General features: G+C 36.5%; 2 protein-coding genes across 2 annotated transcripts in view; both read left to right on the top strand.

Annotated features, from left to right (window-relative positions):
* Nucleotides 1-21,685, top strand: part of LOC101492923 (uncharacterized) — a 72,135-nt gene extending 50,450 nt beyond the window's left edge. Inside the window, 14 exon segments of the mRNA XM_012718217.3 lie at nt 8,649-8,968; nt 9,447-9,563; nt 9,689-9,856; nt 9,969-10,091; nt 15,951-16,040; nt 16,138-16,244; nt 16,313-16,461; nt 17,902-17,984; nt 18,068-18,163; nt 18,280-18,402; nt 19,188-19,271; nt 20,302-20,445; nt 20,892-21,090; nt 21,093-21,685. Of these exon segments, the coding sequence (XP_012573671.2) occupies nt 8,649-8,968; nt 9,447-9,563; nt 9,689-9,856; nt 9,969-10,091; nt 15,951-16,040; nt 16,138-16,244; nt 16,313-16,461; nt 17,902-17,984; nt 18,068-18,163; nt 18,280-18,402; nt 19,188-19,271; nt 20,302-20,445; nt 20,892-21,090; nt 21,093-21,133 (1,844 nt within the window). The 3' untranslated portion in view covers nt 21,134-21,685.
* A 531-nt stretch (nt 21,686-22,216) lies between these two features.
* On the top strand, nt 22,217-22,921 carry LOC101493255 (uncharacterized). Its single transcript, XM_004509140.4, has one exon. The coding sequence runs from the start codon at nt 22,378-22,380 to the stop codon at nt 22,699-22,701; it is 324 nt and encodes a 107-aa protein (XP_004509197.1). The 5' UTR covers nt 22,217-22,377; the 3' UTR covers nt 22,702-22,921.
* The last annotated feature ends 2,682 nt before the right edge of the window (nt 22,922-25,603 follow it).

Consider the following 25,603-nt stretch of genomic DNA (forward strand, 5'->3'; position numbering starts at 1 on the left):
CTTTCCCTAATCTTTGAAGGTTGGGATTTGTATGATCCGAACATTATCTGCCTTCATTTCAGAGGTACAACATCTTTAGTTTGCTGGATTGAGGGGTGGGTTTAGTCCCTCATTGCCTAGAGAGCTTAGATGGCTTGGGCTGTCCACATGTTTGGTCCTAAGACCAAATTCTAAGAATTGAGCACTCTGCAAACATTATCAACCACTTTAGTATGTGTAGTTGCTAGGGATAGGAGTGGCCGAGTGGCCATAGGTTTAGAATCTGCCATGTCAGCCCTTTGGAATAATTTAACATATTCAGCTTGTGAAAACAATGAATGATCTGCTAGAAGTGTTCAATTTGGATGTCCAAGAAATAATCCATAGGCCCTAATTTTTTATGATATTTCTAAACTAGCGATGAAGAGTAAACCAAGGTAATTAGAACCGGACCGGACATTGAACCAGTGTGCTCACCGGCTCAAGGTTCAAAGGTTGGATCGGGGTTGGACCTGGGTCCGATTGGTAATAACTAAATATGTACTTTTTTATTTTATATAAAACAAATAATACACAAAAATTAACATTACATTCACAATTTCAATATATTACTACGGTATCCACAAAGTTTTCGTCTAATTAAATATTATGGCTAATAATCTAAAAAATAAAATATGTCTGATAGTAGTTTTAGTAATTCTATTAATTATTAAAATTTATTATATATATTGGAATTTGGAGTTAAATATTAATTAAATATGGGAAAATTACAATTACCTCGAAATCTTTTAATGTCACTCACACACCCTCTATTCTCCTAAAATCATCAGCCTCCCTTGCCGTTAACTCTGCTTAACTCCTTTTAGGGGGGAAAACCTAATCATTGCTGTAAAAATATTGTTTTTTATTCATTTCTTTGTTAAATGTGTATTTCCAAATTCTACTTGGTTTCAAATTCAACCCAATAAATCATTTTCACCTCTCAAAATTAAAAACCCAGACACCATGACCACCCTCAACATCAACAAGTCTGTAACTCTGTACTGATTGTCAAATTACACCCTTTCTTTTTCATCCAGCCACAAAGTCAACTTGGCCTCTCAGTCCTTATCCTAAGCTTGTCATAACCAAGATTATATATAGCATTTGATGAAATTAGGAAAGTACCAGCACACTATCTATATAATCTTGTCTTGTGTTTTTAAGAACAATAATAATCCGAGACTTTTTAATGAACAAAAAGAAATAACTAGGGAGATGCTTTTCTCATGGCCTGTGTATTTAATGAAGCATAAGAAATGTGAGAGAGTTGTGTGTCAATTGATTAAAAAATTAAGGGAGCCAAGTGACTATTCAGAAATAAGATAGGGTGTCGCTTACATTTGTTGAGAACTCGGGGAGGTGTGTGCAATTTCCTCATTAAATATTGAATACAAATGCAATTATCAAAAAGAAAAGCTAATGTCTATTCATTACTCAACCTGACAACACACTATTCTACTTGCGGAATTTTCTTATTTTATTTTCTGTGTCTTTATAGTAATACAAAGCAGAATTTATACAAACTAGGAGATTAAGGCTGGGCGCTGATCTAGCCTAGGAATTAGGGAAGTTATTCTCCTCATAATTGCTAATTCTAATAAGATAGGAAAGGCTAGGAATTAGCTAATACTAATCTATATTTAATGGACATAAAGCTGTCATAAAACTGTACAAAACATAATCTGTTGATTCTCCTTAATTAGCGCCAATCTTCAACACTCCCCCTCAATCTGGGTGGTAGATATCTATCATACCCAGATTGGACCTGATAGTTTCGTATGTGTGCCTTGAAAGTGCCTTTGTTAGAATGTCTGCTGTTTGTCTGTTTGATGAGATGTGGTTAACACTTATGATCTCATGATCAATTTTCTCCTTAATGAAGTGTTTGTCTATTTCCACATGCTTTGTTCTATCATGGTGAACCGGGTTTTTTGCAATACTTATAGCTGCCTTGTTGTCACAAAGTATTCTCATAGTGTAGTTAGTAGCAATTTTGATCTCATCCAACATTCGTTTGAGCCAAATTCCTTGTGCCATAGCTCTGAATTCAACTTCTGCACTACTTCTAGCGACCACAAATTGTTTCTTACTTCTCCATGTTACCAAGTTTCCCCATACAAAGGTGCAATAGCCTGTGGTGGATTTCCTGTCAGATAAACTCCCTGCCCAATCTGAGTCGGTATAAACTTCAATTCCCTGGTTGTGGCTCTTCTGGAAATAGAGCCCGCGGCCAGGTGTACCCTTTAGGTATTGAAGGATTCTATTTAGAGCCTTCATGTGAGTCTCAGTTGGGTTGGACATGTAGCGACTAGCCAAGCTCACAGCAAAACCAATATCTGGTCTAGTGTGAGTTAGATAGATTAGTTTTCCAACTAAGCTTTGGTATCTATCCTTATCAGCAGGTACACTTTCTTTTTCACTTTGTTTCATGGGTTCTACCGGAGTATTGGCAACTTTGCATCCAAGCATCCCTGTTTCTTTGAGTAAATCCAAAGTGTATTTCCTTTGAGAAACACAAATACCATCCCTTGTCCGAGCAATTTCCATTCCTAGAAAGTACTTGAGTTGGCCCAAATCTTTGACTTCAAATTCTTCGGTTAAGATACTCTTGAGGTGGCTGATTTGATCATGATCATCTCCTGTAATAACAATATCATCAACATAGACAATAAATAAGGCTATTCTTCCCTCCGGAGAGTGCTTAACAAACATAGTGTGGTCTGTTTGGCATTGGGCAAAGCCATCTTCCCTGACAACTCTTGTTAGTCTATCAAACCATGCTCTTGGAGATTATTTCAAGCCATAGAGGGATTTATGGAGTTTGCATACCATGTTTGAGGTGTCATGTGATTCAAGCCCGGGAGGTATTTGCATATACACCTCCTCTTCTAGCTCACCGTTTAGGAAGGCATTCTTTATATCTAATTGGTGTAGGGGCCAATCTAGATTTGCTGCCAATGATAATAGGACCCGGACTGAGTTGAGTTTTGCCACAGGTGCAAAGGTCTCTTCATAGTCCACTCCATATGATTGTGTAAATCCCTTTGCAACTAATCGGGCCTTGTACCTGTTTATACTCCCATCAGCATTGTGTTTAACCGAAAAGATCCACTTGCATCCCACTGGTTTCTTCCCTTCAGGTATTGTGGTGATTTCCCATGTGCCATTTTTTACCAGTGCTTGGACTTCTTCAGTTACAGCTGCTGCCCATTCAGGTTTCTGTAGAGCTTCTTGAACATTCCTTGGAATTTCTATGTTGTCAATGGCTGCTACAAATGATCTGTAGTTTTGTGATAATTTTCCATAGGAAACACAATTCTCAATAGGGTGTTGAGTGCAAGTTCTCACCCCTTTTCTTACAGCAATAGGAATATCAATATCAACAGTGTCAAGATTCACAAGGAGTTTAGAGTTTGGGACAACGTTACCTGTAGGGATTTCATTTTCTGGAATCTGGTGAGACTCATGGCTTTGCGGTGGAGCTGTGCTAGGCTCTACTTCCTTCCTCCTTCTTCTTTCATAAGTTTTCCAACTTCCTTCGTGTGTACCTTGATTATGTTGGGTTGTTCCAATTTCATTGTTTTTTCCATTTTCTGCCTCGGCCACTGCTTCAGTTTCTGTTTGATTATGTTGGGTTGTTCCAATTTCATTGTTTTTTCCATTTTCTGCCTCGGCCACTGCTTCAGTTTCTGTTTGATTATGTTGGGTTGTTCCAATTTCATTGTTTTTTCCATTTTCTGCCTCGGCCACTGCTTCAGTTTCTGTTTGATTATGTTGGGTTGTTCCAATTTCATTGTTTTTTCCATTTTCTGCCTCGGCCACTGCTTCAGTTTCTGTTTGATTATGTTGGGTTGTTCCAATTTCATTGTTTTTTCCATTTTCTGCCTCGGCCACTGCTTCAGTTTCTGTTTGATTATGTTGGGTTGTTCCAATTTCATTGTTTTTTCCATTTTCTGCCTCGGCCACTGCTTCAGTTTCTGTTTGATTATGTTGGGTTGTTCCAATTTCATTGTTTTTTCCATTTTCTGCCTCGGCCACTGCTTCAGTTTCTGTTTGATTATGTTGGGTTGTTCCAATTTCATTGTTTTTTCCATTTTCTGCCTCGGCCACTGCTTCAGTTTCTGTTTGATTATGTTGGGTTGTTCCAATTTCATTGTTTTTTCCATTTTCTGCCTCGGCCACTGCTTCAGTTTCTGTTTGATTATGTTGGGTTGTTCCAATTTCATTGTTTTTTCCATTTTCTGCCTCGGCCACTGCTTCAGTTTCTGTTTGATTATGTTGGGTTGTTCCAATTTCATTGTTTTTTCCATTTTCTGCCTCGGCCACTGCTTCAGTTTCTGTTTGATTATGTTGGGTTGTTCCAATTTCATTGTTTTTTCCATTTTCTGCCTCGGCCACTGCTTCAGTTTCTGTTTGATTATGTTGGGTTGTTCCAATTTCATTGTTTTTTCCATTTTCTGCCTCGGCCACTGCTTCAGTTTCTGTTTGATTATGTTGGGTTGTTCCAATTTCATTGTTTTTTCCATTTTCTGCCTCGGCCACTGCTTCAGTTTCTGTTTGATTATGTTGGGTTGTTCCAATTTCATTGTTTTTTCCATTTTCTGCCTCGGCCACTGCTTCAGTTTCTGTTTGATTATGTTGGGTTGTTCCAATTTCATTGTTTTTTCCATTTTCTGCCTCGGCCACTGCTTCAGTTTCTGTTTGATTATGTTGGGTTGTTCCAATTTCATTGTTTTTTCCATTTTCTGCCTCGGCCACTGCTTCAGTTTCTGTTACAACAACCGGTTCAGGTTCTGCTGTCCTTTCAGCTGGGATAGGGGCAGTTTCTGTTTGTTCAAACATCCAAGGTTGGTATTCTAAAGTTTCAATTGGATATGTGTGTACTTGCTCCCCCTGAATGCCAACTTTGGGGTAGTATGGTTGGTTCTCAAAGAAGGTTACATCCATGGTGTGGTAGAATTTTTTGGTGATGGGTGAGTAACATCTGTACCCTTTTTGGTGAGGTGAGTAACCAAGAAAAATGCACTTGATAGATTTGGGGTCAAGTTTACTACGGTGTGGGTTGTGGTTGTGGACGAAGGATGAGCATCCAAAAATCTTTAAGGGAATGGAGGTGAGTATTTTGCTGGTTGGGAAGAAGATTTGGAGTGTGGAGAGGGGGGTCTTGAGGTTAAGGATCCGGGAAGGCATTCTATTTATAAGGTGTGTTGCCGAAAGGACAGCTTCCCCCCAAAACTGGTTCGGGACATTTGTGGCTAACATGATTGATCTAGTTACTTCCAAAATATGTCTATTCTTTCTTTCCGCAACTCCGTTTTGTTGTGGAGTGTCCACACAAGAGCTTTGGTGAACAATGCCAACTTTTTGTAGGTAAGAACTTAGAATCGAATTGTAGTACTCACAACCATTGTCAGTTCTAAGCACTTGGATCTTGTTGTGAAATTGAGTTTGCACCATGTTGTGGAAAACCTCAAAGATCCTTCCTACTTCTGATTTCTCTTTCATTAAAAATACCCAGGTAACACGAGTGTGATCGTCAATGAACGTGACAAACCATCTAGAACCAGTAACATTCTTAATGCGTGATGGTCCCCATACATCACTATGAATTAGGGCGAAAGGTTGGGATGGCTTATAGGGTTGGGGTGGGTATTGGCTACGTGTATGTTTGGACAATTGACAAATTTCACACTGAAAATGCTTCTGATTTTTATTGAATAAAGAAGGAAATAATTTTTCCAGATACATGAAATTTGGGTGGCCTAATCGATAGTGCCATAACATTACAGGATTGTCACTACTTGGAACACTAGCTGCTGCATATGACTGGTTCTTGAGTCCTCTTTCTAATTCTTCAGCTTGAAGTAGGTAGAGTCCAGCACACTCTTTAGCACTGCCAATCGTCTTCCCCGACTCCAAAATCTGAAATTCACACAAGTTAGGAGAAAATTTAGTAACACATTTCAAATCTCTTGTGATTTTGCTAATGGACAGCAAGTTGCAATCAAGTTTCGGCACATATAGAACATATTCTAGTGTAATATTAGGTGACAAAATAATTGATCTTGTACCCATGACCTTAGAATGTGTACCATCTGCTATTCGTACAGTGCAGTTAAACGGATAAGGAGAATAACTAGTAAACAAATTAAAATTTCCAGTCATGTGATCTGAAGCCCCTGAGTCAACAATCCATGACTTTGTTTTTCCCATGCTAGTATTTAGAGCATGTGAGACATTACCTCTCTGAGCCACTACAGCCGTACCACCTTTTTCTGTAGAGAGCATGGTTTGTTTGAAGATTTTTTGTAAAGCCTCCATTTGTTCCTTGTTAAATGGAAATGAAGTAGATTTTACCTCAGCTTCTTGGTGGTTAAAAATTGCGTTGCCTCTGCTGTCCCTGCTTTTGAATTGCTTGGCTTCTGGGGGTTTTCCATGTATAACCCAACATATTTCTTGTGTATGGCCTGGTTTCTTGCAGTGATCACACCAGGGACGATTTTTCTTTTGAAATGGCCGAATTTGGTTTCCTCTTGCAGCCATTGCTGAGCTCTCGGTGGGAGGTGTTGAGGTGGCATTTCCCAACATGAGTTTCCTCCTGCTCTCTTCTCTCCTTACTTCTGAAAAGGCTTCCCGAATTTTGGGAAGAGGTTTGGTTCCAAGGATCCTTCCACGGACTTCATCAAGGTCCTTGTTTAGTCCCAATAGGAACATGTAGATTCTGTCCTTCTCCACCAGCTCTTTGAATTTTTTCTTATCCCCTGGACAGTCCCATGTGACTTCTTCATATACATCTAGTTGTTGCCAATGTCTACTAAGTGTATTAAAATACTCAGGAAAAGAAGATTCTCCTTGTCGAAGGTTGTGTAGAATGCTTCTTATCTCAAATATGGCAGAGGTATTGTCCACATTTGAATATGTTTCCTTCACAGCATCCCATATCTCCTTTGCCGAATCATAGAACATGAAATTTTCACCAATTTCGTTGGTCATGGTGTTGAGCAGCCATGACATTACTTGGCTATTCTCAAGTTTCCATTTTTGAAGGGTGGCATCTCCTTCTTAGGGACATTTTGTGTCTCCTGTGATGTAGTCTTCTCTCCCTTTTCCTTGAAGGAAGATCTTGACTGATCTTACCCATTGGGTATAGTTTTGACCATTTAATTTATGGCCAATGATGAGATGACTGAGCCCATCATGTGAACTGGTCGGAAATGATCCAGTTTCCATCTTTGGCTGTTCGTTGGAAGGTTCACCCATTGCTGGCGGCGCTAGGGTTTTCTTAGGGATGATGGATCAGATCGAGCTCTGATACCATGCGGAATTTTCTTATTTTATTTTCTGTGTCTTTACAGTAATACAAAGCAGAATTTATACAGACTAGGAGATTAAGGCTGGGCGCTGATCTAGCCTAGGAATTAGGGAAGTTATTCTCCTCATAATTGCTAATTCTAATAAGATAGGAAAGGCTAGGAATTAGCTAATACTAATCTATATTTAATGGACATAAAGCTGTCATAAAACTGTACAAAACAGAATCTGTTGATTCTCCTTAATTAGCGCCAATCTTCAACACTACTTTCTCTCTTTAGTCAATTTTTTTTCAATTTCTCTCTCATTCACACGATACCACAGCCCACACCCTACCTCAAGTCATCAGTCACCTTCATCTCTTCACTTTACTAGCTTCCATTTTTCTATGGCTTTTTCTCTCTCACAGGACACACCATTTTTCTTCATCTGAACCAATTATTTTCCCCCAACTAAGGTTCCTATATTCCCCCACCCATTCAAGTGTAGCACACTCGCCCTCCATAGAAGGTGGACCCACAAAAAATCACCTTTTGGGAACAAATGAACAACAAAGAACAAAATGAAATGATCTTGTTTTTACTTCTTTGTTGAAGCTGCAAGAAAATGAATAAGATCAACTGAGAAGGAAGAAGAAAAAGAAACGCCTTTTGCCAAAATGATGATGTATTGGTTTTGGTGATTGCTCATCCAGCCCCTCATGTTTGCTCATTTTTCTGGCTTTTTACTGGATCCTAGCTTTCGGTAGTCTATATGGGGGCGGGCGAGCAAACACACGGGAGCAGTTCAACCTGTTTAAACAGCCCAATTGCCGGTTTTCTGGTTTAATTGCAGAGCGGTTTAGGTGCTCATTTGGACCGGACACAGGCCTAGTTCCCAGTCGAACCGGCTGGCCCAGTCCGGTTTTGATTACCTTGGAGTAAACAATATTAATGATATCATTAACATAAATGAACATAAAGAGAAAGGACTGTGAAGTTTTAAGATAGAGCAAAGATGGATTAGATGTATCAATATAGTAGTATATTTATGTGATTGCAATAGGTGGTTAATAAATGTAGTTATGTTAGTTATGATTTAGTTATCTAGAGCTTCTTTAGGCAATCTATATATGTAAACAAAGACTCTCACTGAAAGCTCAAGTGAATTATTTCATCAATTTCACTCAACAAATAAAGTTTTATTTCTCTTCTGGTTTGTCAGTTTCTTACACTTTCAATCTAATAGAGTTTTATTATTTGGATATATAATCATCTCATCATAAAAGAAGAGAAAAAGAAAAAAAAAACTAATAGCTTTGTTGATTTCTGTTGTAGATAGCCTTCAATTACGAGAGATTAAGTTGGATAAGGTGAGAGCATGGAGACCTTTTTATAAACTTGGGCAACAAAGAGTTTTGGCTACAGGTTTGCTTTTAGACAAAAGATCAAGAGACCAGAAGGCAAGTTTCAGTGAGCCTAATGGCTTTGAGATGACAAAAGTGGGATATGAAATATATGCCGAAGGACCAACCCGAGTTTTGCGAATTTGTGAGATCTCTGATAGTTTCAAGAGAGACACAGCTCTTGATTTGCATGCAAAAATTCAACTGAGAATTTCTCAGCTTGCGGTTCACGTACTTGAACATGTAACACAGGTATCCTAGCTTTTGTTAATGACCACCAAAGTCTAATATCTTGATTTTTGTTGAAGTTAGACTTTCCATGTTTACAATTTATGCTTGCTAATGTGTGTGTACTGTGGACTTAAAAAAAATTAGTTTTGGAACAAAAGAGATTCCCTGCTTTATCAGATCTTACTGGGCATTTCTCAGTTTGTACTTAAGTCTGCCCATCCAAAACAAGTAATAAATGTTGATAGGGAAATTTCATACATGATATTATATGAATATCAATGGCTCAATTTCAAACACTGACAGAAGTAGATAGATTTAAAAGTTATAGTGTCATAAAATGTGTTGCTCTGGAAAAAAGGGAGTGACTTTTCCTGTCTACATGATATTTTACAGTGTTGGTTCATAGTGAAACATAAAGGTATGATAACTATTTTCTTCAAGTTTTAAGCTCCACTTTTTGTTTGATATATCTGGTAATTTTCAAGCTTCTATTTTTAAGCAGGAAGATGAGAATGAGCACAAAGATTTTACACCAATTGTAGTCGTGAAGCTTAGGAATCTTCACATGATCACTGTTTCTAATAATCACCAGATATATAACCAGTTGAGTATACAGGTAACAAGTTCAATTCAACTGCATGACTGACTAATGCTATTTATTTCACCTTTTTCTTACCAATTTCGTGGAAAATAATCCATTTAAAAACTTTATTGATCATATTCCATTTGTTATTGATCTAGTACATAAACTTGGAGCTTAAGTGGAATGGAGCTCCTTTTGCATCAATGCTCCGCAGACATCAATTGGATTGTGATGACCCAAATGATAGTGTACTGAAGGTTGTTTTTGTTCTACTTACGTCCAGTTCAAATGTGAAGCAATTTAGATACTCATCAATTTTTCTTCAGGTAAAGTTGGACGCTGGCTTTTTCTAATGTTATTCAATTTTAAGGAATGGATTTAACAGCTCTGTTATGAATTGGTCCACTCTTTTATGATTTGACATTTGGTTTTATGTAGCCAATTGATTTGAACTTTGATGAGGAGACATTAATGAAACTTGCTTCATTTTGGAGAACATCTCTTAGTGACTCAGAGAGTCAGCGGTTTTACTTCGATCATTTTGAAATCCATCCAATAAAGGTTTCCTTCTTCCATATTTTCTGACTTTCCTCTCGTTTGAGTACTTTCCCTTAATTAATATACTTGAAAATTATAGAGAAACTGCTTGTGCCTTAATTTCTTGAGAGACGACTCTCACCATATGTATATTTATGTACATGAACAAATATAGTCTTATACCATAGTAACCCGTGGTTAAAGTACATTTACAAAGAGAATAATAGCATAGCCACTTCCTAGGTTAATGTACCGTTTGACTATAGCTGAGTCTATTAGATGCCTTAAATCAAGGGATGAGGATATTTTACTACTGCCAGAGTTAACACTGGGACTCCCATATACGTACTATTAAGTTGACTGTTGATATATGTGTAGTATTAGGTTGATGTATTCATTAGTGTTTTACCCTAAATTTTTCAATGGTGTGTTGTGTCAAGGCTCTCCTTTTTCTCTTAATTTTTTTAGGACAAAGAAAGTCTTTGGAACCAAAGGACACTTAAAGAGGACTTACATTCACCTCACCCAAACAAAACCAGTGACTAATCAGATGCGAGACCCTATTTTATTCAACTCGAGCAACCCCTTGGAGTTAAACAGAGTTGAATCTTGCTTTGATACTAACTTGAACATAACAAAGTTACTGGTAATGTCTTAATCTGTTGAGACTTGAGAGATGCCTCTCAGCAGATGTATATGATATGTACATGAACAAAGGCTCTCCTTTTCTCTTAATTTTTTTAGGACAAAGAAAGTCTTTGGAACCAAAGGACACTTAAAGAGGACTTACATTCACCTCACCCTAACAAAACCAGTGACTAATCAGATGCGAGACCCTATTTTATTCAACTCGAGCAACCCCTTGGAGTTAAACAGAGTTGAATCTTGCTTTGATACTAACTTGAACATAACAAAGTTACTGGTAATGTCTTAATCTGTTGAGACTTGAGAGATGCCTCTCAGCAGATGTATATGATATGTACATGAACAAATACTATCATATCCCTTGTGTACAGTGATTAAAACTAGACTAAATCAAAAGTAAGTAACCTATATGTGTCAAACTTTAGGAAGCTAATGATATTTGTCGGAAAGTCTGCCTGAATTGAAGCCACTTCTGCAGTCTGTCATTGGGCCACTTTGGCTGGCTTCATTGAAGTGGTACAACACCTTTGTAGTGCTTATAATGTTTAGACAGTCCTCACCTTACAAGTTGGTTTTTTGAGGTTGAGTGAGATATACTAGACCCGTTGTTAGGTAATTTGCATCGTCTATGCTCTAGACGATGAATGTGCAGAATTCATAGTAGAGAAGAAAGGAGTTTCTGTTTCTATTTTTCTATTCGGTTATGAATTGAATCTTGACTTGAGTACCTACAACAGAATGGTATTTATACCAATGCTGACCTGTGCTGACTCAGCACTAGGCAGTTACAATTTAACCATAGATCTAGGGCGATGTTTGGCACTTTACATTTTGTAGCTACTCTTAGTTAGTTCTCTATTAGCTCCCCTTCAAACCAAGGGTCATCTAGTACAGGGCTGACTTGTCAACAACCTTGAGTTTGTCTCTGAGATTTTGAAATCTGAGGGGAGACAGGGGATTTGTAAGTAGATCAACATACTGATCAAGTGCTGGGACATGTTGAACAATGAGACTTTTGTTGATAACCTTTTCCCTTAGAAAGAATATATCTAACTCCATATGTTTGGTCTTGGCATAGAGGATTGGATTGTGTGACAAGGCCACAGTGCTGAGATTGTCACAAAACAGCACAGGAGTGCTGAAAGGAACCCATAGTTCAGTGAGCAAGGACTGAAGCCATAGTACCTCTGTTGCAGTGTTGGCCAGGCTCCTGTACTCAGCTTTAGTGCTGGAACGAGCATCAAGGTTTGCTTCTTGGACCACCAAGACACCAAGTTGGGGCCAAGGTAATACATGATCCAGAAGTGGACTCCCTGTCATCAGGATCAGCTCCCTAATCTGCATCTAAAAATGCAGTGACTGAAATAGGCTTAGTAAGAGAGGCAGGATGTAGTTGCAGTACATAATGCAAAGACCTTTTGAGGTAGTGTAGAATGCGTTTGACGGCTGTCCAGTGTCCAGTGACTTTCCAGAGGCTGAGACAAAACTGGCAGGCCTTGTTGACAGCATAGCTGATTTCAGGCCTAGTAATGGTTGCATACTGCAGGGTACCAACAATGGATCTGTAGAGAGTGGCATCTTCAAGATAATCCGAGCTACATTTGGAGAGTTTTAGGTTAGCTACTATTAGAATATTAGAAAATATTTTATAATATCTATTATATTATATTATAGTATCTTGAGTTATTCCCTAGGATCAATTTATAATCATAGAGATATTTTAGAATATCTCTCATTATTATTATGATTTATTCCTGATTTAGGATTGAGTCTATGTTTCTCTATAAATAGAGATTAGTATTGAGTCTTTTGTAATCAAGTTAGCATAAAGCTATTATCAATAATATTCAAACCCTTATTATTTTCTCTCCTCATTTTTTCTAAAATCCCACAACTTCAACAGCTACCATCGGGGTAGGCATGCTCTTTGCTACACTCATGTTGGTCTTGACAAGAAGGTCCTTGATGTATTTGGTTTGAGAGAGGAAGAGGCTGCTATTCTTCCGGTGAGAGACTTCAATACCAAGGAAGTATTCAAGTTTATCCATTTGTTTGCGTGCAAACTGTACATTGAGTTGACCAATAAGATGCTGAATGTGAGGGAGAGAGTTCCCTGTGACTATAATGTCATCGACATAGACAAGCATGATGATGATAAAAGTGGGGGCAGTAAGTGTTGTAAAATATGTGATTTATGTGTTTCTTGTGTCTCTAATGAGATCACACACCTTCATATTTATAATGATGCTGCAATAATTACATTCAATGCCTAAGAAATTGTATTGACTAGGACTACTATCAATTAGCCTAGGATGTTGCACAATCAAAGAATAATTTAAAACATACACTGAATTTTAACACTCCTCCTCAAGCTAAAGCTTACTATGCTTTAAGCTTGTTACATCAAAACATTTTATCACAAAAAAAATGAAACTAAGTTTGACTATTGTTGGACTAGTTTGAAAAGAGAAGACACCATTAATAATTCATGTGTGAAAGATTCACCATTGAATTGATTATCGGTGGGAATAAAACGCGCCACTAATATGATTCATATGTGGGAATACAGTCACCACCGGATTGATTGACAGTGGGAATAAAAAGGCGCCACTAATACGACTCATATGTGGGATTAGAGTCACCACCAGGTTCATCGTCGATGGGAATAAAATGATTGTCTGAGCAAATGGTACCTTGTCCTTGAAACTAAGTTCTCACAACAGCAGATACAATATGGTACGAAGAGTTGAAAAATGAGAGGTTGCTGAAAAATCACATCATAAAAAGACCTGCAGAAGGGGGCCGGAGACAGGTGCATGTATTCTCACGCACAGATTTGGTGGAGGCGCGTGGGACCCATACATAGAGATGATAGACGCGTGTGACGGCGTGTGCAATGTTGGTTGGCGACGGGAGAAGCACCGTCGTGCTCGCCGGAGGATTGCGCGGCGGTGTTTGTTGGTATTGGATGCGCACTAGAAAAGGGGCAGTCGGTGTTGGCACAGCTGTAAAAAAGTAAAAAAAAGAACAAAACAGTGACAGATAAAGCACAACTGTGTTTGAAAGGAAAAAAAAGTCACTGAAAAACACATAGTGAAGGTTGTGCTTTTGAGGCAAACTGTAGCGTCGTGGCTGGTTGCTAGAAATGCAGCCGGAGTTGATGGTGACATATGACTGTATAAAGCTAAAAAATTAAAAGACTGAAAAAGGCGGTGCTGCCGACGGCATTTGCCGGCGGTAGTGAAGCATAAAGACGGGTCACAGAATCAGAACCTGCTCTAATACCATGTAAAATATGTGATTATTTGTGTTTCTTGTGTCTCTAATGAGATCACACACCTTCATATTTATAATGATGCTGCAATAATTACATTCAATGCCTAGGAAATTGTATTGATTAGGACTACTATCAATTAGCCTAGGATGTTGCACAATCAAAGAATAATTAAAACATACACTGAATTTTAACAGTGTGAACAAAGAGGGGTCACATTTGCTAGGTACAAAACCAAAACTGTTGAAAGCAGCGTTAAGTCTGTCAAACCAGACCCGAGGTGCGGGCTTCAGGCCATAAAGTAGAGCTTTGTTAAGTTTGCACACAAGCGGTTTGTCAGAGGCCTCAAAGCCGGGAGGTTGTTGGATATACACCTCCTCTTCTAGTATGCCATTAAGAAAGGTGTTTACATCAAGTTGAGTAATATGCCACCTTTTTGTAATAGCCAAAGTGACGATTGTACGAACTGTGATAGGCTTGAAAACTGGTGAGGAAGTCTCCGTAAAATCAAAGCCATGTTGCTGGTGAAAACCCTTGGCAACTAGCCGTGCCTTATATTTGTTAATTGAACCATCTGGATTTTATTTGATCCTAAATACCCACTTGCAGCCTATAGCATGACGATGAGGAGGAAGGGAGGTTAATGTCCAAGTGTTGTTGTTGATAAAAGCTGTGTACTCAGCTTGCATAGCAGCCACCCATTTGGGGTCCTGCAAGGCAGTTTTATGGTGAGTAGGTTCCAGTTCAGTGAGTTGGAGAGTAGGGTGCAAGTGTGGTTGTGCTACCACACTTGGCTCCGGTTTTCATGGGGTGAACATTAGTAGGTCTAATGGAGGGCAGAGGTTTGGGTGAAGGAGAAACAAAGGAGCTGGAACAAGTTGGTGTAGAGGATGCAGGTGTAGAAGGGGTAGGACCTGAGTTTTGAGGTGTAGAAGATGTAGAATCAGGGTGTGGTGTAGAGGTTATATTAGGTGTTGTAAGAGGTGAGGTGGGTGCAGCGATGGAAGGTAAAGAATTATTTAGAATGGCTTGAGATGGAAATGGACAGTGTGTGGGTGAGGAGGAAGTAGTGGCACCAGTTTGGGAAAATAGATAAAGGTAAGGAAATCTAAGCTCGTTGAAAAGCACATCTTTGGAGATATAAATTCTACATCAGAGGCTAGACACTTGTAGCCTTTGTGATTAGATGAATACCCAAGGAAGACACATTCCTTGGAGTGATAAGCAAACTTGTGGGGGTTGTATGGCCTGAGGTTGGGGTCACAAGCACAGCCAAATACCCTTAGAACCTTGTAATCAGGGATTGTTTTATACAAAGCAGAGTATGGTGAAGCCATATAGCAAGGACTGCAGTAGGCATATGGTTTATGAGGTAAGTCGTAGCCAAGAAAGCATGATCCCAATATTGAAGAGGTAATGCAGCCTGTTCCAACAGAGTGAGTCCTGTTTCCACTACATGTCTGTGCTTCCTTTCCACAGAACCATTTTGATGGTGAGTGTGAGGACATGTAAGTCTGTGTGTGATGCCATGTGCAAGGAAGAAGGAGGTTAGGGACTTAAATTCGACTCCACCATCAGTTTGCATAGCCTTGAGCTTGGGGCTAAACTGAATTTCAATCATGGTGATAAAGTGTGTGATAGTGCTGCAAATGTCAGATTTAAGTTTCAAGGGAAACACCCAAGTATACCTCGTAAAGGCATCCACACAAGTTAACAAGTATCTATAACCACAAGATGAAATCATAGGAGCAAGGCCCCACACACCAACAAATGTTGCATCATAAACTGTTGTAGAGGCAGAGGACGGTAACCTGTGTACTCCCACATCACTTAGAGATGTGACCTTTGCTATGCTTATAATAAGGCTTGGGCAGTTCTCACCTTACAAGTTGGTTTTGTAGAGTTGAGTTATCCAAAAATATTCAACAATATCCAGTAACTAATTCATATCCTAAATTTTGTAGATCATTGCTAATTTTGTTCCTGGGGAATCACATTCAACTTATAGCTCAGCGCAGGAGGCTCTAAGGTCCTTAATTCATAGTGTGGTTAAGGTTTGTTTAACATGCTTCATTGACCTTTTTTCTCATCTTAACCATGTTGTGTACTCATGTATTTATTCATGTTAAATCCTCATCTTTCTCTTTACAGGTGCCTTCCATAAAAAATATGGTAGTAGAACTGAACGGGGTTCTGATAACTCATGCTCTGATAACAATACGTGAATTATGTATTAAATGTGCACAACATTATTCATGGTAAGCCTTTGATATATTTTCTTTTGAATTTTGTATCAGTTATGACTGAATTTGCAATGCTTGTCTAGGTATGCTATGAGGGCCATATATATAGCTAAAGGAAGTCCCCTGCTTCCGCCGGATTTTGTTTCTATTTTTGATGACCTGGCTTCATCATCTCTTGACGTCTTCTTTGATCCGTCCCATGGGTTGGCAAATCTTCCAGGAATTACTTTAGGTATATGATGTACTTCGTTAATTTCTTTTTTGTGCCCACTTTTATTTTCTAATACACTTGGTGTTGGGAACCCAGAAACAGATTCATAGTGTTTGGAGAGATCCTTAAAATAGAGAAGGGAAAAAAGAAAGAGTACCTTTGTCATGTTTTTGCTGAATGAGAGAAAACAGTTGCTAATATTGCGAAACCGTGTGTCTCAACCACACAACGGAGTCTCTTTAGATAGGCTTAAAAGCAATAAATAGAATAATTAATTGCAAAATATTTTATCCTTATTCACACGACATGATATGATACAATATACCTTTACTGTACAATATGTTTATTTGCAACACTCCCCTTCAAGTTGAAGCATATAAATCTTAGGGTTAAATATGTTTTTAGTTCCTATTAAATTTCAACATTTCAATTTTAGTCCATGTAAAATAAAAATACAGTTTTTAGTCTCTACAGAATAAACCAACAAATAGTTTTAGTCTCTACTGAAACGAAACATGTTTAATTGTCGCTCAATTTAAAAAAAATTGAATGATTTTTTGCTAGGATGTTTAGAACATTAAAAAAAAGTTCATCCAAAAAATTTAGAATTTTTTAACTTGAGATAAATTAAATATAAATTTTTTAAATGTGAAAAACTAAAGATAAAAGTCTGAAAAATATACACCTATAAATCAAATTTTTAGTTCATTTTTTGTGGAGCAACTTGTTATAATGTTGTAAACATGCCTGGAAAAATTCATTAAAAAATATAGGTTAACTTAATAGTAGGGACTAAAAACTCATGCATGATAATTTTGTAAGGACTAAAAATTGTATTTTTATTTTAAAGGGACTAAAATAAAAAAATTGGAACTTTATAGGAACTTGAAACATATTTAACCCTAAATGATAAACACTAAACTTGTTACATATATAACAGATTTGAGGACCTCTTAGTGATGTTGTGAAGGCATTTGTCAATTGGTCATTGGAATTGGCAAAGCTAGTGGTGATATCGCCTTGTTTGATCTTCTCGCTGATTAAATGATAGTCTATCTCAATATACTTGGTCTTCTCATATGAAAAAATGGATTAGAGGCAATATGCAATGCCGTTTGATTATCACATATCAATATCATTTGTGTTGTCTCTTCAAATTGAAGTTCTATCTTCGATGAGTAGCTATTTCAACCAAACGAACTCATCAGTCACTAATGTCATGCAGCTTCAGCACTCTATCTTGCACCTACACCCTGTTTTTTCGAACTGGCTGTCTGTTGACTTGGCTGAATAGATAGATAATTGGGAGGGTTATTCACTTATTTTTCAATTAATTCGTGTCTGCTGTGTGCAACAGACAGATAATTACTACTTCTACTGTTTCAGATACAATGTTGGGACAGTATTATATGTTTTTGTTCTAATTTTTGCATTACTTTTGTCTATTTCGGTATTGACCAGGTACTTTCAAAATTATAAGTAAATGCGTCAAAGGGAAAGGTTTTTCAGGGACAAAACGCTACTTCGGTGATCTAGGGAAAACTGTAGGTGCTTAGTTCTTTGTAAACGTTCCATTGAATTAAGTATTTGAGAGTATCAGGATATTAATCAATTTATGACTCGGTAGTTGAGATCAGCAGGTTCCAATATAGCTTTTGCAGCTGTAGCAGAGATATCTGACTCTATTCTGAAAGGGGCAGAAGCAAATGGTTTTGAAGGATTGGTACAAAATCAGCACTTTCTGTTTTTTTTTTTTTTTTTTAAATTGGTTATATTAAGTGTCAGGACTTATTGATTGTTATGTGTTTGATGTTTGCATTTTGACATTTAATTTTCCAGATGAGTGGGTTTCACCATGGCATTCTGAAGTTGGCTATGGAGCCATCAGTTCTGGGAACTGCTTTGATGGAAGGTGGTCCTGATAGAAAGATATTGCTTGATCGAACTCCAGGAGTTGATGAGGTATTAAATAACCTTGTTGCATCTATGGTATTTAAAAATTCAATTAAACAAAGCTGAAAATGTCTTGTATTTTACTCTCTTTGGTTGTATGTTTTTACTGAAGAGTATCTCTTAATTAGTTTTTGTTTTACAAAAAATAATATTTCAGACTTATTTTCAAGCTGTAGGGAGTGTATGATTGTATTAGACATACAAATGGCGAAAAAGATGAGGGGCTTAGACTTTAGAGTATTTTGTTTAGTTGCAATGTATAATTTACCTTTAGATCATTAATTAAAAATCTATTTAAAGGGGTATTGTTAGAAGGCACACTGCAGTTTTAGAGGAGTCGTGTGTCTCAACTACACATCAAAGTTGGTTTTATATAAGTTAAAGGAAATAAATATAGTAGATATTATTCTTATTTTCATGATATAATATGACACAATATGCCTATACAATAGATACAAAAATCATAATATATTTCCAAGAAGCTTATTGTAACTAGTTTTTGTTAATCAGTTTAATCAGTCTATTCTGCTGTGGTTTCCGTTGTAATTTTGTTAATGGTTTTCTCTTGTATTCTAGAATATTCCAGAGTTAGTAACTGCTAGCTAGTTTAGTCGTAGGCACATTCTAGAATATCCTACAATGTTAATGTTATTATGTTAATGACTTTCAGTTTATGACACATTTTAAACATTTATGCATAACAAAAGACATCTATTCTGTAATTTTTTTCACCTTGATTTTTGGAATTCTCTATGAAGTCTACTGTAACTAATTACATGTGTGGTCTGCTGCAGTTATATATTGAAGGATATATCCAAGCCATGCTAGATACAGTTTACAGACAAGAATATCTTAGAGTCAGAGTTATTGACAATCAGGTAATAGTTAAGCTATGTGTACATATAGATGACGAAGTATACATTGGAGATTTTTCGAAATTTGACATTTATGCTAGCAAATTCTTTGGAATGAAAGTTTAAGCACGTGACCTTGTTTTGAGAATGATGTTCGTATACATGTGCAGTGATATAATTGTCTGATTTTTACATGGGAAAGCATAGAGATCGGGAAATCAATCAATCAATGAACAAAATATATTAAACTATGTATGAAGGATGTTAGGCACTAGTCTGTTGGGAGGGAGGGAAAAGGATATTGATCTGTTTGGTTTTTATTTTTTATTTTTTATTTTTATTACAAAAAGATCTATTGTCGTGTATTTTAGGGTGATAACAAGATCACACTGTTTTCACTTTATTTTCTATTTTAATTATTTTGTATAGAAATTAGATTAATATATTTTGGAAACGTAAAGTGAAAACAGCGGTAATTGAAATTGAAAACAGATAATGAATAAAAAAGTTCCAAAGGTTAGCTCATGGGTTTTTGTTTTGAAAGAGGTACTCTACAAAAGCTAAAGAGCTAGGTCAGCAAGAGCAGGATCCTGAGGTAGGCAATTAGTTGTGGGGAGGTGTGTACCATGTGACTGGAGAAATTTTTTATGAGGGAGTGAGGATAGAGAAAGGCCATTTGGTTACCTTTCTTAGTGTTTTGGGGCTTATTAGCTGTACAAGAAATTTTCCTAAGGGGAGCTTCTCTTTCGTTATCTGTGTTTCTGAGTTTTTTCTCCATGGAATGGTACACACTCAACTTTATATTTCTACTCTGAATCCCTTACAAAAAATATCTTGCTATTTTGCATTGAGATTGGGATGCCTATTTTGCATTGTTATTCTGGAGATTTAGTTTGCAGGTTCTTTGTAATTTTCTCTTATTAGTTTTCTGGTAGAGGATATATCCTCTCTCCTTGTAATTATCTGCTTTCTGAATGGATGTCTTTTCTTATTTTAGAAAGAAAAAAAGAATGCCCTATACTGCATGGTTGTGATGGAGTTTTACATTGTTTAGGTTATCCTGAAAAACTTACCACCAAATCATTCTCTTATCAATGATATCACGGATCATGTTAAGGAGTTCCTTGTAAGTAAGGCATTGCTAAAAGGAGACCCCTCAACTATTTCTCAACCTTTACGTCGTCTTCGTGGAGAAACTGTATGTTCTGTTCAATTTGAGCATGGTTCTGTTCTCATTCTATTGTATTTTGTTCTTCTCTTTTTATTATCTAAGTTTTCCTACGTATTATCTTTTATCACTTTTCTAACATTTCATGATTATGAATGATGATGGCTCACCTATGTTCTCTACTTCCAATTTAAAGCATCATGTTTTCTTTTTATGTATTCATATATTTAAGATCTTGTGCTCGAACTTCCCAAACTAATACTTCACATTCTTGGAATGCATTAATTTAATGTGGAGGTGCTTCAAAATGTTATGCTTAATGTTACAGTTAAATTTTAATCCATATTGTGTTCTTGACTTGTTTCTGAAAAGTGGTAATTTGTATGCTTCTTGCTGTATACAATCAACAATGGCATAATCCTTAAGTAATCTTCCCATTCATGTATGAAAACATTGATTCAGTAACTTTGTGTCAGGAATGGAGAATAGGACCAACATTATTGACGTTGTGCGAACACCTTTTTGTTAGCTTTGCAATACGCATACTGCGAAGACAGGCTAACAAGTTCATTCTGAGAATTAAACCAGAAAAACAGTCAGAGGTTGGCGGTAATGAAGATGAGCCTGCAGACTCTAATCACAAAGTGCAGAAAATGAATTTCATTCAAAGATGGGGCATTGCCAAATTTGTCTTGTCTGGTTTGTTGGCATATATTGATGGCCGTTTATGCCGTAGTATTCCAAATCCTGTAGTGCGGAGAGTAGTTAGTGGCTTTTTGTTAAGTTTTATTGACCAAAATGATGAAAAATAAATCCTACAATTATCGCTGTTCAAGCTACGTTCGCAAAATAAATAGAATGTGATGGAAGAAGGCCCCCCTTTTGTGCCTTGATATGCTGAAACAAACTCATCTTATGCATGGGAATATCAGTGACTTGTAGTGTCACTTTCAAATGAAATAAGACTATTAGTCTGTTGTATATTAATCTGGTATTAGATCTCGCTAGTTGCTGGTCGAGTAATACTATTACATTTTAATCCTTCCCTCAACTTTGACTGTTTATGTCCTTTTCAAAATTTGTAAATATCAAATATTCTGTTCTGAATGTTTACTTTTGAAGGTGATTTGTTAGGGTTCGAATTTGGCTCCCTCTAAAATGACTAGCCAGTAAAATGAGTAAATAAATGATATTGTAACTACTCATAATTAGTTATGCTGTGTATTTAATATTAATTTTTGATTTGTAAATTAAGAATTATATTTATTCATTTTATTATTTTTTAAAGTGAATGGAATCTAATCCGGTAGTGTTCAATGTCTTTAATAGTTTACTTCCAATTAAAAAACTAAAAATGGCCTAAAGTTTAGCTTTTGGAATTAAAAAAAAAAGAAGAGTTTTAAAATCTGGAAGTTTAAACCATTCAAAAGTATATATATCAGGATTTCAGTTTCTGCTAATTATATGACTTTCCTTTTTACTTCCAGAAACATTTAATTCGATGCCTTTATGTCTAATTATTCGTATCTAAACGAAATTTTAAACCTTGAATTTGACGTGGAATGAATGTGAAAAGGGGGTGGTGGAAACCTTATTAAAGATATAAGAGAAAAGAAGCAATTGTCATGTAATTTTTGGGTCTCGTATCAGGATAAGAGATTAATTAATAAATAATTTAACATAGCCACGTAGAAAGAAGTGAAACGTGGCATCATTCGAGTTTGACACCACTGTCTCATCATTCGCAACGTGTTTTTTTTTTTCTCTTCTACTTAATTTTTTGGCTCAGTTGTATACTAAACAATAGTAATAATAATCTTATAATAAAAGAAGGTGAATTATTACACCGTCTCTGTTTGTCACAATATATCATGACTGATCCTCCTTTGTCATGTTCATGCTATAGCTCCTATAGCCTACACTAACAATAACATTATATTCTTACTATTAACAAGAGAATTAATGGCTTTTTCATTTTCTAGATCTGAATCAACTTTAACAGAGAAGGAGAAGATTGATCGTCAATATCAGCACAAAGAGACAGAGGAGAATAATAAGGACTCTGCAACAGTGGACAGTGGCATCTCAAGCCAGCTTCAGTTGAAATCCCCTTCTTATTCTCAAACCTTAGACAAACATGTTGTCCTTCGACGCATCAAACAAAGAAAGTCCTATAACAAAGCCAAAGGTGCTTTTGAAGCTCTTTTAGGCACTTTAAAAAACGAGGCAAACACTGCTCAACAACAGAACTGGCTCCAACATGATGACACTTTCTCTTCTCCTTAATTAGATAGAACCATGCATGCATTATGACCCATCTTGATATGTTTGATGTATTGCATGGTCTTAAATAACTTTGGTATCATGAAGAATGTGAATAGAATGTATAATTACGTTCGATGGTTGAGAAGAACGTGCTTATCAGTTTGATTAAGTTTTTAATTTGTTTTGTGCCACCATAAACTATGCTCAAATTAAATATTGAAATCTTAACCGGTACTATGAACATCTCATTTGCAAACGAAATTTGTGTGTTATATATATGTAGCTGTCTTTTTTATCTGTAGTTTTGATTTCGTTTAAAGGAGTAAACTGTAGATAAACAACATATTAGGTGAAAACAAAACGGTTGTATGATATTTTTTTTGAAAAATGATATTTGGACACCCATAAACAACATATTAGTTGAAACCTTCTCCATGTTGGTTTGGTGGTACTAGGTGTTTAATATTAGTTGGGTGTACTATTTGTCATGCCTAGAAATTTGGTATCTTAATATGTTAAAAATGGTATTCAATTAAGTAGTCAAATTGTTTTGGGTAATTAAATTAGTTAGTTGTAACTACTTGTAACTACTTTAGTTAGTTTGTTTGTTACTCTAAAACTGTAAACTAATTGTATATAAAAGCAAGACTTACAAAACAGAGAAAAAGACATTAAGATAGATAGATAGCAAGCTGCAGATTTACTAAGTGCAGAAAATCTGGTAGCATAGAAAAGTCTGTTATTGTAAACATTTTCATCTCATAATTTGTGATAATTCAAGTCGGATCCAGTTCCCCACATGTAGGAGTTAATATCTGAACTGGGTTAACAAGTGTATGTGTTCATTTTAGCATTATAAGTTTTAAATTCTGCTTAAAATTAATCATTATCTGTTTCAGTCAAAAACAGAGAACGTTCTTGACTTTAATGTTGATCAATCTTCGTTTTTTGTTTCAATCATTATGCGTTTTTCTGGACAAAATCAAGAATAATCTTGGTTTGATTACTCATTGATCTTCGTTTTTTACAACAACTGGTATTAAGAGCACATGAGTATTCGATTCAAATGAAAGATGGCATCAACAAAGTATGTACTTGAAAAATTTGATAGGAAGAATGATTTTGGGTTATGGTGTCTCAAGATGAAAGCGTTACTAGCTCATCAAGGTTTGGTAGGAGCATTGGGAGGAGAGAAAGACATGGCATCCACACTACCATAAAAGGAGAAGAAGGATATCATGGATAAGGCTCATAGTGCTTTAATCTTGAGTCTTGGAGACAAGGTTATGAGGGAAGTGTTAAAGGAGACCTCTACAACAAGTATTTGGCTCAAATTAGAATCTTTATACATGACAAAATCATTAGTGAATCGTTTGTACTTAAAAGAAAAGTTATATACTTTCAAGATGTAACCTGGGAGGTCAATTGAAAATCATATGGATGATTTTAATAAGATTGTGTTAGATCTTGAAAATATTGATGTAAAATTGGATGATGAGGATCAAATCCTGTTGTTGATAAATTCATTATCAAGCTCTCTTGACAATCTATGATACACTTTTTTGCGGTAGAGATTCTTTGTCATTAGAAGAAGTACAAGTTGCACTAATCTCGAAAGAATGAAGAGGAAGTCAGATGGGAAAGAAGAAAGCAGTGGTGAGGGATTGTTTGTCAAGGCTAAGGCAGGGAAAAAGAATAAAAAACAGAAGAACAAGTTCAAGAATAAAGAAAAAGACAAGTCTAAAATGAGATGTTTCATATGCAAGAAAGAGGGGCATTTCAAAAAAGAATGCCCAGATTGAAAAGGAAAGAAAGGATCAAATAGTGATGATGATTATGAAAATGCATCTATAGCTTCTGAAGGATATGAAAGCACATAAGTTCTTATGAAAAAATTCAACTGAAATCATGGATGATGACTGGGTGCTTGACTCAGGATGTTCATTTCACATGACCTCAAACAGACATTGGTTTCTTGACTACAAAGAAACTGATGGAGGCAAGGTGATTATGGGGAACAAATCAGCCTGAAAGGTAGTTGGAATTGGTTCAATCAATCTGAAGCTGGAAGATGGAACCATGAAGATTTTGTCAAAAGTAAGATATGTTCCAGAACTGAAGAGGAACTTAATTTCTCTAGGAATGTTGGAAGAAGTTGGTTGGTCATACAAAGCAGAGAAAGGCACTCTAAAAGTCGTAAAAGATTCATTGGTAATCATGAAGGGAACAAGGGATCATGGAATCTACCTTCTAAATGGTCAATCAGTGACTGGAATGGCAGCAGTGGCAGTACAAGCATCAAGCAAAGTCAGCATGTGGCATCAAAGACTGAGACATGTAAGTCTAAAGGGGATGCAAATTATGGACATACAAGGCATGCTAGGTGGGGATAAGATTAGTGATCTTGAATTTTGTGAGCATTGTTTGTGTATATGGAAAGATGCATAGGGTCAAGTTCTCTACAGGGAAACATTGTTCAAAAGGAATTCAGGAATATGTTCACAGTGATCTATGGGGCCCTTCAAGGATTGCTACACATGGAGGTAACAAGTATTTCATTACATTTCTTGATGATTATAGTAGAAAAGTATGGATTTACTTGTTGAAAAGTAAGGATGAAGCATTTAAAACCTTTAAAGATTGGAAGTCTATGGTTGAATATAAGACTGACAAAATGATTGAAACTCTAAGGACATATAATGGTCTTGAATTATGTACTGAGGAATTCACTAGTTTTTGCAAAGCTCGTGGTGTGTGATAGCGTTTCAGTAAGTGTACTGAATCGTTGCAAGTAATAATTAAAATGGTAGTACCGAGTGTCGAACTCAAGGATTGCGTTTTACTATCGAATTATATTTAATTACTAAAATTAAACAAAAAGTTTCTGAATTGATTGAAATAATATTTGAAATTAACAATAGTA

The sequence above is a fragment of the Cicer arietinum genome, chromosome 7, assembly GCF_000331145.2.
Source record: "Cicer arietinum cultivar CDC Frontier isolate Library 1 chromosome 7, Cicar.CDCFrontier_v2.0, whole genome shotgun sequence".
Lineage (NCBI taxonomy): Eukaryota > Viridiplantae > Streptophyta > Magnoliopsida > Fabales > Fabaceae > Cicer > Cicer arietinum.